The 13988-nt window shown below is 41.1% G+C and overlaps 1 protein-coding gene across 11 annotated transcripts in view; it reads right to left on the bottom strand.

Annotated features, from left to right (window-relative positions):
- Positions 1–329: 329 nt before the first annotated feature.
- SLTM (SAFB like transcription modulator) overlaps positions 330–13988 on the bottom strand; it is a 60356-nt gene continuing 46697 nt past the window's right edge. For 10 of the 11 annotated variants that reach the window (XM_066341352.1, XM_066341350.1, XM_066341355.1 and 7 more), the window contains 5 exons: positions 13415–13585; positions 9862–10176; positions 9610–9751; positions 3183–3343; positions 330–1370 (listed from right to left, as the gene is read on the bottom strand). In XM_066341352.1, coding sequence (XP_066197449.1) covers positions 1262–1370; positions 3183–3343; positions 9610–9751; positions 9862–10176; positions 13415–13585 — 898 coding nt within the window. In that variant the 3' untranslated portion in view covers positions 330–1261. The remainder of the gene's footprint in view (positions 1371–3182; positions 3344–9609; positions 9752–9861; positions 10177–13414; positions 13586–13988) is intronic. The other variant, XM_066341361.1, reaches the window with a different exon arrangement.

Below are 13988 nucleotides of genomic sequence, written 5' to 3'. Positions count from 1 at the left end.
ATTGGAGAGAGAGAGAGAGAAAGAGGTAGAGAGAACAGGAAGAGGAGCAGAAAGCATCAACTCCCATATGTGCCTTGACCAGGCAAGCCCAGGGTTTCGAACTGGTGACCTCAGCATTTCCAGGTTGATGCTTTTATCCACTGCACCCTCCACAGGCCAGGCAACTGATAAGTTTTTAACACTTCAAAAGGGTGCATTGCCCAGCCTCTGAGGTGAATAGTCAAAGTTATTTCCTAGGAACAAAGATCAAAAGACTGCCTTTATAGCTCTTAACCTAGTTAATTACTTTAGGTTAACACCTAAAAAGCTAGAAACAAGGACACATACACTTTCAGGTGTGGATTTTTATTTTCACAGAGACAATACGTCTTCCCATATACAAGTATTTACAAAACCCCAACTTATTCATCATTCTAGAACCTGTTTTTTTTTTCCCACTTCTCAACATAGTTGGGAACATGGAAACATTAATACCCACGTAATTCCCAGAGTTGGAATTTATCCATCAAGCAGTACAGATTACCTAAAAGTGCACTTACCTGCACAGCTCAGTCTAAGAACCTCAGTGATAACAAACCTCACGGCCAAAGTTTCATTAATCTATTTGGTCTCTTACCATGCGAACCTGAACAAGTATGCAGCTATACTAAACTGAAAATAGGTTCTCATTTACAATTAAAAAGGTTCTCAACGCTTTAGCAACTATACAGAATGTGAAGGTTTATTTCAAAAAGAGTACATTTTTTTAAAACCAGGATACACAGATGCGCTTAATGTAACAGTACCTTCTGCAAAAATAGGTTACATAATACTCAAAAATGCAAGGAACAATCGTATTCTCTAAAAATTAGACAGCAGACTTTTTAAGCTTAGACAGCCTTCCAAATGGAGGTTGCGAATGCTTGGAGACAAAGCCTGACACCACAAAGCTAACGCTGCAAATGAAACTATTACCACACAGCTGCAAACTACTCTGTATATTCACACAGTATTAAACATATGGTTTTGATTCCACTCTTTTCAAATGGGTCTTGGTGCTGCAGGAAAAAAAGTTGAATGGTACATAAAACTATTAAAAGTTACAACAGAACTATTTAAACATCTTCTCCAAAATTGAGAAAAGCAATCATGTTAAATTTTAAAAAAGGAGAAAAGTCTGAAAGGACTCTCAAGTAAGTCAGAGGTCCTCCTCATAAGTAGTCAAGTAAAATTTACTGGAGATTTCAATAAATTATCTTGAAACCACAGCAGAGGCTAATTTTCAGAATCGTCGTGGAGGTCCACTCTTAAATGGCTTAAATCCAGAGCTACTTCCTCTTGGTATGGAATCGCCACCGATTTGTACAATTCTATTAATTGGGGAGGCATTACTGAAAAAAGGTGTAAAAGAAAAAGAATAAGTAATTAGTTAATAGCTACAAAGTGCTTATAATTTACCAGGCACTATTCTTTATACTTTAACCATATTAAGTAATTTACTATTTTCAACAGTCCTAGGAGGTATGTACCATTACTAACCCCACTTTAACGATGAAGAAAGAGATCTCAAGTACTGTAACCCATGCATGATCACAGAGCTAATAAATGATGGATGAGATTTGAACTTGGGTAGTTGAACTTGCCTCAGAGTAAGCCATTTAATGGTATACACATGACAGGACTATAGCAGTGGTTCTCAAAGTATGCTCCACAGATTAGCATCAACTAGGAACTTGAACCTCTGACCTAGAGAATGTCATTCCAAGAAATGTTTTTGGAAACTTTTATATGTATAATACAACATAGTAGGTACTAATAAGTGATACAAGAAAAAGACTCACCATTGATCTGGGAGATAGTGCAATGGTTTAAGCAGAACAAAACCAGTTATGGGAAGGTCTGAATGCCGGGCTGGAATCTGGATTAGCTCCTGTGACCCAGGGAACTGCTTGTGGTTTTGGAGCAAGTGAATAGTATAACAAAACAGTTCCAATAGTTAAATTTAGAAATAGTGTGAATAATGGAGCAGCAGAAAGAAGTCTAATTTGGAGAGACTGAATAGAAGCTGAAATGAGGAATAAAGCATAGCTATTACAAATTTCTTTTAAAAAAATGAACCACATTTAGAAATTTATACTAGGAATGAAGATAGATGAAGATGAGCTATGGTTTTCCAGGTGAGGTGAGTAAGATGTGAAAGCAGTACTGGCAAATTAAAAGAAGCTAGAGGCAATAACTGGGACTGTTCCTGTATGTGCCCTGACTGGGGACTGAACCCGCAGCCTCTGAGCTGGTCTAACCAACTGAGCTGGCCAGGGTGCAACATGAAGATTAAAACAGGAGAGAAATGAGTTTGCCTGTGCCCTTTAATTTATGAAGACAACAGGGTATTTACATGGAGATAAAAAATATAGAGCTCCATTTGAAGGAGCCAGCAAAAGCAATAAAAAAGATAGAGTATGCAACAGTGCTTATCTACGAAGAAGCTTAAGATCTAAGAAGACAAAAGAATCTATATGTATCAAGAAACAAAGGCACTGGTGAACATTAAAAACCAAAGAGAGAGGGAGTGATGAGGCTGTGCAGGCACAAGTATAAATAACAACTTCAATTTGATGGCAGATGCAACCACTAGAACAGTAGTAACTTATGTTACTAAGCCAAGTCAGTATTTCTTCTAAAACCAGGCAATGGGGAAGAAAGAAGGGCATGTCGGGGAAGGGGGCCAAAGACTGGCCTGACGAAGGGCCACGGGGATACTAGTGTGAAGAGAAAATAAAGCTCGCCTCTCAGTATATGAACAGGCTTTGGGTTAAATGTCCAAAAGTTTTGCTTGAGTTATTTGAAAAGGAAGGAAGCAGAACATATTTTCAGTTTTCTTCTTCCTTTCTAGGAATTTTAGGAATGGTAAATAGTGAACAAGATGGTTCATTATCTACCAGGTTCTGACATACTTATATACACACCTGCATCTAGACAAATATGCCAACCCCTTAACCTACAGTAAGGAACATAAACTAGCAAAAACTAGTATCAGCTGCCCTGCATGAAATCTCCCGGAGATTCTGAGTTAATATGGGGAAATATTAGGTAGATCTAGAGTTGTTGCTATTCAGTCTCTCAGAAGCTATAATAATCTTTAAGGAAAGGATAAAGGTTTGGTTGTATGCTGGCAGAAAATTCTTAACTAATTAACTATTTACCTTGTATGTTGGGTTATCATGCTTGTCCCTGTCCGGGCATCACCCATCCGTCTTGAGTCATGATAGCCAGGCCCTTGAGAAGGTGGACCATGCCACTCTTTCCTTGGTCCACTTGCAGCCCGTCCATGGCGTTCAACCACATGTCGATCTTCAGGGTAGTGCTAAAGAATAACATGTGAAAAGACAAGTCATAACATCCTCAGCCTCACACTATTTACTTATGTAGTGTGCTTTTAATGTCAGAGGCAAATTAGTAAGATATCTGGGAAGATGAAGGGATTAATAATAAACAGCAAATACAAAGGGTTTCCATCTACATTGCATTGAAAAACTACTCAGGGAAGGTTTTGGGAATTGATTACGCACTGTAATTTCTATTTCTTTTTTTTTCTTTTAACAAACTAATTTAATAAAGGTACTTTTTTCCATAATGATATAAATATAGTCCACATTCAGTTTTTTGTGTGTTTTTTTTTTGTACCCCTCACCCTCTCCCTCTCCCTCCTTCCCTCCCCTCACTCCCCGTAACCACCACACTCCTGTCCATGTCTCTTAGTCTCTCTTTTATGTCCCACCAATGTATGGAATCCTGCAGTTCTTGTTTTTTTCTGATTCACTTATTTCACTCCGCATAATGTTATCAAGATTCCACCATTCTGCTGTAAGTGCTCCGATGTCATCATTTCTTCTAGCTGAATAGTATACCATGGTGTATATGTGTCCCATCTTCTTTATGCAGTCTGTAATTTCTATTTCTATACCTTCTATCACCCATGTACTTACTGACCCTTGAGTATTTCTGAATCTCTATATAATGCCTAGAAATACATTATCTTTATTATATGCGGCTTAAGTGTCTGTCACCGATAGCTTATTGGTTGCTTGTGTAACTGTACTAGCCAATGGGGTGAAGTTGCCACGGCTGAACGCAAATTGAGTGGGTCAGGGGGAAGGTGAACATTTGTTCGCATTGGCAATCATCTGTTTTACATAAAAACTACGTCTTAACGTAATTTCTTTTAAGAATGCCTCCTAGAAAATACAGCACTGAAGAGGAGAGAAAAGGAGCTAAAGCTGCACAAAAACAGCTTTCTCGACAAAAAGAAACCACTGAGCAGAGAAAGACAAGGCTTGCTTCAGTCGCAGAGCAAATGCGTCTTTCTCGGCAAAATGAGACTGATGAGCATAGAGAAACAAGGCTTGCCTCAGATGCAAGACAAAAAAGCCTGTCTCGACAAAATGAGTCCCTTGAACAAAGGCAGGAGAGAAATGCAAAAAAACAGAGTAATGCTGACCGAAACGCGTTTTAAATAGTCTGTCGCCTTCTGGCATGCCACCTCACAAATTGAGGTTAAAGATTGGAGCAATTATTATGCTGTTAAGGCCTGACCTGTGGTGGTGCAGTGGATAAAGCGTCAACCTGGAAATGCTGAGGTTGCCGGTTTGAAACCCTGGGCTTGCCTGGTCAAGGCACATATGGGAGTTGATGCTTCCAGCTCCTCCCCCTTTCTCTCTCTCTGCCTCTTCTCTCTCTCTCTCTCTCTGTCTCTCCCTCTCCTCTCTAAAATGAATAAATAAAAAATTAAAAAAAAAAAAAAAAAAAAAAAGAAATCTTAACACCAGAAGGGGTCTTTGCAATGGTACAAGACTAGAGGTTCTCCAATTGAAAAATAATGTCATAATAGCTAAGTCTTTGACTGGCTCCTCTAAAGGTGAAACACATGTCATTCCAAGAATTGATGTGGCTCCATCTCAAACAGGGTTGCCATTTCAATTGAGACGTAGACAATTTCCTGTAAAACTTGCCTTTACTATGACCATCAAGTCTCAGGGCAAAACGCTTAAGTGTGCTGGCATTTTTTTACCTGAGTCTGCATTTGGACACGGTCAACTTTATGTTGCCTGTTCAAGAGTTCGTGAAAGAACGGACGTAAAATTAAAAATAATTGATGGTCCTCTGCAAGGTGAGCTTAAAAATGATGGAAAGATCTACACAAGAAATGTTGTGTACAAAGAGATCTTTGACATGTGAATTAACATTTTATTATTTAAATCACCTTTATTTATTGAGCTAGCGGTGGCTCTTAAGAAATGTACTGCCAGTGGTTTCCTTCATTGCACTCTACTTTAAGCAATTAAGCAAGTAGAAGGGGGAAACCCCGTGGGGCACTAAGCAAAGGGGCATCCTCGCCGCCTGCCCTGGGTAATTCAGTTTGAATTAGCAGACACCTTTGCACAAATCATTTTAATTACAATTTATAATATCTAGAACAGTGGTCATTTCGTATGACCGCCGGGCTTTCTAGTATATATATATATATATATTTATACATAGGAAGGCATGAGAGAGCTTCACCTTAAGACACTCATTAAGGTATATGACCAACATGCAAACATTAAGTAAAAACAGGAGTTGTGCCCTGGCCGGTTGGCTCAGTGGTAGAGCGTCGGCCTGGCGTGCAGGAGTCCCGAATTCGATTCCCGGCCAGAGCACACAGGAGAAGCGCCCATCTGCTTCTCCACCCCTCCCCCTCTCCTTCCTCTCTGTCTCTCTCTTCCCCTCCCGCAGCCAAGGCTCCACTGGAGCAAAGTTAGCCCCGCGATGAGGAAAGCTCTGCGGCCTCTGCCTCAGGTGCTAGAATGGCTCTGGTTGCAACAGAGCAGCGCCCCAGATGGGCAGAGCATCGCCCCCTGGTGGGCATGCCGGGTGGATCCCGGTCAGGCGCATGTGGGAGTCTGTCTGACTGCCTCCCCGTTTCCAACTTCAGAAAAATTTAAAAAAAAAACAACCAAAAACCAGGAGTTGTCACCTTATTTTACAAAGTACTGGTTAGTGCTCTGGCTGACAAGGTCTTATATCCACGACTATAAAAAATACAGTACTAAACATACATAAACAAAATCTAGGCACTGGCCATTTGGCCAGCATCAGCCTGGTGTGTTAAAGTCCCAGGTTTGATTCCTAGTCAGGGCACATAGGAAAAGCACCAATCTGCTTCTCCATCCCTCCCCATCTTGCTTCTCTCTCTCTCTCTCTCTCTCTCTCTCTCTCTCTCTCTCTTTCTCTCTCTCTCCCCTCCTGCAGCCAATGGCTCGATTACAGCATGTTGGCACCAGGCACTGAGGATGACTTCACAGCCTCCGTCTCAGGCACAAAAAATGGCTCCAGTTGCAATGGAGCAAGGGCCCCAGATGGGCAGAGCATCGCCCCCTAGTGGGTTTGCCAAGTGGAGTCTATGTCTGTCTCCCCTTCTCTCACTTATAAAATAAAAAAATAAAATAAAATAAAAAATAAAAAGAAACAAAATTGGTAGAACTAAGGATCTGAAGAAAGAAGAGTCAAAAATTATAATACTTAAGGCCTGACCTGTGGTGGAGCAGTGGATATAGCGTCAACCTGAGGTCGCTGGTTCAAAACCCTGCATTTGTCTGGTCAAGTCACATATGGGAGTTGATGCTTCCTGCTCCTCCCCCCTTTCTCTCTCTCTAAAATGAATAAATTAAAAAAAATTTTTTAAAAATCATACTACTTATCTTACAGAAAAGAAAGCTAAAGGTACCCTAGAGAGAGAATACTGGCAGAATAACTTACAAACTTAAATTATGAAAAAGAAAATTTCCTGGCCCTGGCTGGTTAGCTCAGTGGTAGAGCGTCGGCCTGGCGTGCAGAAGTCCCAGGTTCGATTTCCGGCCAGAGCACACAGGAGAAGCGCTCATCTGCTTCTCCACCCCTCCTCCTCTCCTTCCTCTCTGTCTCTCTCTTCCCCTTCCGCAGCCAAGGCTCCATTGGAGCAAAGATGGCCCGGGCGCTGGGGATGGCTCCTCGGCCTCTGCCTCAGGCGCTAGAGTGGCTCTGGTCGCAACAGAGCGACGCCCCGGAGGGGCAGAGCATCGACCCCTGGTGGGCAGAGTGTCGCCCCCTGGTGGGCATGCCGGGTGGATCCCCGTCGGGCGCATGCGGGAGACTGTCTGACTGTCTCTCTCCATTTCCGGCTTCAGAAAAAATACAGAAAAAAAAAGAAAAAAATTCCAAAAAAGAAAAAGAAAATTTCCAATGGAGAAACAGGATCTCTTTTTCAGGACACCTTTCCTAAAAGACTTTCTGAATGCAGAGGGATAGTCTATGAGATTACCGTAAGTTTTCCTCTAAATAAAGCAGAAGATCTAATTATATACCCAGTCTTAAAGTCCTGTTTAAGGTAAGCAGTTCAATGAACTGATCCTACGGAGTATTTCTACTTATTAGAAACATTGAAGCTTATAATACCCTCAGACCCAAATCTGTTTCATGAATGTGCTAGATCAGAATGCAGACTGGTGCAGCCACTGTGGAAAACAGTATGGAGATTCCTCAAGAAATTAAAAGTCAAACTGCCTTTTGACCCAGCTATACCACTTTTTAGGAATATACCCCAAGAACACCATAGCACTGTTTGAAAAGAAGAAATGCACCCCCATGTTTATGGCGGCATTGTTCACAATAGCGAAGATCTGGAAACAGCCCAAGTGTCTGTCGGTGGACGAGTGGATTAAAAAGCTTTGGTATATATATACTATGGAATACTACTCAGCCATAAGAAATGATGACATCGGATCATTTACAATAACATGGATGAACCCTGATAATATTATACTGAGCGAAATAAGTAAATCAGAAAAAACTAAGAACTATATAATTCCATACATAGGTGGGACATAAAAATGAGACTCAGAGACATGGACAAGAGTGTGGGAGTTACGGGGTGGGGGGAGAAAGGAAGGGAGTTGGGGGAGGGGAGGGGCACAAAGAAAACCAGTTAGAAGGTGACGGAAGACAACTGGACTTTGGGTGATGGGAATGCAGCATAATCAAATGTCAAAATAACCTAGAGATGTTTTCTCTGAACATATATACGCTGATTTATCAATGTCACCCCATTAAAATAAAAAAAAAAATATTTTTATAAAAATAATATTGTATATTAAAATTTTTTCACTCACATTTATTCATAAACAAATTACAAAATAAAATTTTGTTTACTTAAGAAAAATGTGCTAGATTAAACAGAAAGTATATAGTGGTATTAGCAGAAATGCCAAGGAATTTTAGTAAATAGTAAAAAAAAAGTCCCTAAAAAACCTAGCATTTTGTATTCAAACATAAAATACCATCAGAGTATAATGCAGGTTGAAGAATGCATAAAGACACACTTCAGGATTCTTTTCAGTGTATAATTTGAAACGATATTCTGTACGTGCTACTTCAACCCTTATGTCAGTATTTCATCAAGAGAATGTTTTCAAATTATTTAAATGTTTTTGTTCATTATAGTTGCTTAAGAGATAAAACACATTTTTTCTGTCCAGGTTCATTAACTCATGAAAGATTCACATCAATAAAGTAGCACAAGCCTGACCTGTGGTGGCGCAGTGGATAAAGCGTCAACCTGGAAATACTGAGGTTGCCGGTTCAAAACCCTGGGCTTGCCTGGTCAAGGCACATATGGGAGTTGATGCTTCCTGCTCCTCCCCCCCTTCTCTATAATAAATAAATAAAATCTTAAAGTAGCACAAGAGTAAAAAGCAATTGAAAAATAGAAAATATTGCACTCACCTACCTTTAGAAATGAACAAAAAAGAGACAAAAGTTTTATGTCAGTTCTATAATTAAAGCTACTTAATGAAGTAGGAAAGAAAGGAGAGTACTTTAAAAAGGGGAAGGGAAACACAAACGGGCCAAACATACCCATCTAGTGAGAGCTGCTATCGCTTAAAAAGAAATAAAACCAAAGTCACCTGGAAGGCTCATCTACCAAATATAATAATTCTCAAATTTCAGCAGAAGTTTTGTGTTTTTTGTGTGTGACACAGACAGAGAGACAGAGAGAGAGACAGATAAGAGATAGGAACAGGCAGACAGAGAGGAAGGGAGAGAGATGAGAGGCATCTATTATTCATTGCGGCTCCTTAGTTGTTCATTGATTGCTTTCTCATATGTGCCTTTACCGGATGCTCCAGCCAAGCCAGTGACCCCTTGCTCAAGCCAGCGACCATGGGGTCATGTTTATGATCCCACACTCAAGCCAACAACCCTGCACTCAGGCTCGTGAGCCCATGACCAAGCCGGATGAGCCCACGCTCAAATCAGAGATTTAAGGGTTTCGAACCTGGGTCCTCTGCATCCCAGTCCAAAGCTCTATCCACTGCGCCACCACCTGGTCAGGCTTCAGCAGAAGTTTAACAAAAAAGTGGAACAGGAATTTCAGGGCTAGTATCCTATTTCTTTGTACAACTGATGTTCAACTACAGACAGTAAAATATAAAAAATAGTAAGATCTTTTACAGAAAACTAGTCCTTCAATCATTCTAATCGATTAACCACATTAAATCAGTATATCCTCTGAATTTATTTCTGAAGAGTTAAGAATAAACTTTCATAAGCATTTACCTGTGTGCCACTTCCTCGGTCTGTGATGCCTCTGTCCCCCTCTCTGTTTCCATAGCCTGAAGTGTTACTGCGACTCCCAGGGGGCACCCCTCTTACACTGTGTCCTGACGCTTCTCTCCCAGATCGTTCTGGCCTTTCAACTCTGTTAAACAAAACCCCAAAGCATATACGGTCAAAATTCTAGTATAACTTTCTTTTTTAACCCAAATGCATTATATACCACTGGCCAGGCACTAGAAACTACACAAATACCTTGTTTCCCGTTTGTCACTGGACATGCCTCCTTCACTTTTCCAGGTGGAGGGTCTAGCTGGATTGGGTCCTGCTTCTCGAGGATGTCTAGAGTGAGTGATATCAGGCCTGTCATGAATGATCACGGTTCTCCTCTCATCATGCTCCCCTCGTACTTCACGCCTCTCTGTTTCTCTAAGTTCATTTCTTGGTGGTGGAGGCTCATTTCTTCTGGAATCACTGAAATTTTTGGGATACCTTTCAAAACTTGGATCTTCTCTTCGTGCTGTAGGACGTGTTTTTTTCCCTTCACTTTGACCAACAAAGCGTTCTCGTCTATTGGTAATACAAAACAAAGAACATAGGTCCTGAGAAGTATTTCCTTGGCCTCATTCTTCTTAGTTTTATTTGCATAACCTACAATAATTATACTTTCCGTAAAAATTAACTTAACGTGCCTGGCCTGTGGTGGCAGAGTGGACAGACTGATGACATGAAATGCTGAGGTCACTGGTTCAAAACCCTGAGCTTGCCTGATCAAGACACATACAACAAGCAACCAATGAACAACTAAAGTGAAGCAACTGAGTTGATACTTCTTGCTCCACCCCCCTGTAAAATCAGTAATTTTTTTGTGTATGTGTGTGTGAGAGAGAGATATATAGAGATAGATCCAAAGGGAGAAAGATAAGAAACTCAACTGATCATTGCATCACTTTAGTTGTTCATTGAATGCTTCACATAAGTGCCTTGACTGGGGGGACTCCAGCTAAGCCAATGAAGCCTTGATCAAGCCAGAGACCTTGGGCTTCAAGCCAGCAATTTTGGGGTCATGTCTCTTATCCCATGCTCAAGCTGGTAACCTCAGGGTTTTGAACCTGGGTCCTCGGCGTCCCAGGTCGACACTCTATCCACTGTGCCACTGCCTGGTCAGGCTAAATAAACCTTTAATAAAAAAAATTAACTTGCCCTGGCCGGTGGCTCAGCGGTAGAGCGTCGGCCTGGCGTGAGGGGGACCCGGGTTCGATTCCCGGCCAGGGCACACAGGAGAAGCGCCCACTTGCTTCTCCATCTCCCCCCCCCCTTCCTCTCCCGCAGCTGAGGCTCCATTGGAGCAAAGATGGCCCGGGCGCTGGGGATGGCTCCTTGGCCTCTGCCCCAGGCGCTAGAGTGGCTCTGGTCGCGGCAGAGCGACGCCCCGGAGGGGCAGAACATCGCCCCCTGGTGGGCAGAGCGTCGCCCCTGGTGGGCGTGCCAGGATCCCGGTCGGGCGCATGCGGGAGTCTGTCTGTCTCTCCCGTTTCCAGCTTCAGAAAAAAAAAAAAAAAAATTAAAAAAATTAACTTACGGGGTTGGAGAGAGCAAAGAGGGACAAATTTACAGTGATAGAAAATGATTTGACTTTGGGAGATGGGCACACAACACAATCAACAATTCAAGTGCTATAGAGATGTTTACCTAAAACTGATGTACTTTTATCAATGTTACCCTGTTAAATTTAACTTCTAAATTAAAAAAGAAAATAAGGTCCTGGCTGGTTGGCTCAGTGGCAGAGCGTCGGCCTGGCATGCAGGAGTCCCAGGTTTGATTCCCGGCCAGGGCACACAGAAGAAGCGCTCATCTGCTTCTCCACCCCTCCCCCTCTCCTTTCTCTCTATTTCTCTCTTCCCCTCCCGCAGCCCAGGCTACATTGGAGCAAAATTGGCCTGGGCACTGAGGATGGCTCCATGGCCTCTGCCGCAGGTGCTAGAATGGCTCCAACTGCAGCGGAGCAACGCCTCAGAGGGGCCGAGTATCACCCCTTGGTGGGCATGAGGGAGTCTGTCTGTCTGCCTCTCCTTCTCACTTCGGAATACAAAAAATAAAAAAAAGAAAGAAAAAAATATTTGCAGCTAGGGTAGAAGAAATAAATGTAGTATATTAATTCATATACTAGTAAAGTGGTCTAGTATAAACTGATTATGATGTTAGATGGTAATTTAATCATGTTTTCCAAGACATAAACTTATTTTTGTTTAAATCTGGCTTTATATTACAGCAATTTTTAGTTGATTACTTGTTTTTCTTGGTTGACTCTAAATTTTCTTCATACTACAACCCTCTTTAGCTGTCCCTGTAAATTCTGTTATTATATGAACATGAGAAATTCAAATGAGTGAGAGAAGCTGCTGATATTTGTAGGCATATTTGGACAGTTCATAAAATCCATGAGTAAAATGGGGGTGTTTTCTATAAAAGAATACTAAGGTTTGCAACTAGATTGGTGACTTTTCCATGGAGTATGGTAACTTCTGAGCAAATCATTTTAGATGACTAGACATTTGAAGAGACGGCTTCTCCACTACCTTCTATCATTTTTGAACCCTAGAGCTTCTTTATTTAAAAAAAAAGTTGGTCTAGCTCTGGCTGGGTTGCTCTGTAGAGCATTGTCCTGATACAGCAAAGAATGGATTTGATCCCCAGTTAGGACACATACAAGAATCAATCAATGAATGCATAAATAAGTGGAGTAAGAAATCAATGTCTCTCAAATCAATAAATAAAAATGTAAGAAGTGTTTGGTCTAAAATTACTGTAAAAAACATGGACAAAGGTCTATCAGTTGAATTGTCCATTAGCATAAACCTTAACTGTGTAAATCCTAGCTGTGGTTGATTTCCTGTGTGGCAGTAAATTACCTTTTGCCTTACTCCAAAAGGACAAAAGCTGCTAGGAAGTTCACTCTTTGAGGGTTTCTCAAAGTATATAGAAAATCATCACATGAATACTACATGTCTATTCATCTCAGAGTTATGGCTGTTACATCTCTTTAGAAGTTGACCATAGGGTAAATATCAATGTTTCATGTTTTCCATGGTCATTTCTGAGGATCTTTCACATGAGAGAAAGGAAAAGGGAAAGAAGAGTTACACCTCACGGGGATGAGTCTGGGACTTGTTTGTTGGCCAGTGGAAACGTCACTCCCTGGTAATACAGGTTCAGCCTGACTGCGCTTGTTATTGTATAGCTTCTAAACTTGATGCTTAGTGCTGTGTCATATTTTAAACTAGTTCCATTTCACAGTTTGTTATTCAAACCAATTTTTACAGCCACCTGGGTGGTTCACCTTGACTCTTCAGTTGCAACATTTTAAGGTATTTTCATACTAGGATATACCAAAAAGCCCAGAGAGTGAAAGCAATTTAAGCAAAAAAAAACCACCCTAAATACACAGCTTATTTCACTAAAAAAACAAAAACCAAACATACTATTTGTTTTGAACACTCAGTTCTGACCTCTACTTCTTCAGTAAGATTTTTTTTTAAAAGATTTTATTTATTGATTTTAGAGAGAGGATACTGAGAGAGAAAGGTGGGGGGAGGAGAAGCATCAACTTGTGGTAGTAGTTGCTTCTCATCTGCACCGTGACCGGGCAAACCTGGGGTTTTAACCAGTGACCTCAGCATTTCAGGTCATCATTTTATCCACTGTGCTGTCACAGGTCAGGCATCATTGAGACTTTAATAGAGAACCAAACTTATTACTAGCAAGACTCATGTACTAAATATGACAATTTTCAACATAATCTATTTACCTTTCAAAAGAGGAAGACTGTACTGTTGAACTCTCAGGAAAACGGCCCCTTTCTCGGTGATCAAAGTCATTAAATCTGTTCTGTTGGCGAGAATACTCAGATCCATGGCCAAATCTTGCATCTGTATCTAGAGACAACTTTTTACTCTCACTCCAGTAAGGGTCATCTCGCCTTAAAGAGAAATATTAGCTCATTTATATAAATTAGTATTACAATAATTCAACAACACTTACTTGGAGTCATACATACCACATTCTAGAAAATGTGGATACAGAGGACTAATAAATTCAAAACACAAAACATTGTTATGAGAATGAGCTAGCAACAAATTATCACACTATATAAAGTCATTTAATGTTAGAGAAATTTCACAGGAGAGAATGTAGTTGAAAAATTGTCTGTTTTAAGATTAGATGGGCCTTGGCCGGTTGGCTCAGTGGTAGAGCATCAGCCCAGAGTACAAATGTTCTGGGTTCAATTCCCGGCCAGGGCACACAGGAGAAGCGCCCATCTGCTTCTCCACCCCTCCCCCTCTCCTTCCTCTCTGTCTCTCTCTTCCCCTCCCACAGCCAAG

This window comes from Saccopteryx leptura, chromosome 6 (genome assembly GCF_036850995.1).
Source record: "Saccopteryx leptura isolate mSacLep1 chromosome 6, mSacLep1_pri_phased_curated, whole genome shotgun sequence".
Lineage (NCBI taxonomy): Eukaryota > Metazoa > Chordata > Mammalia > Chiroptera > Emballonuridae > Saccopteryx > Saccopteryx leptura.
Note: the sequence above shows the minus strand (reverse complement) of the source record. Positions and strands in the feature narration are given on the sequence as shown.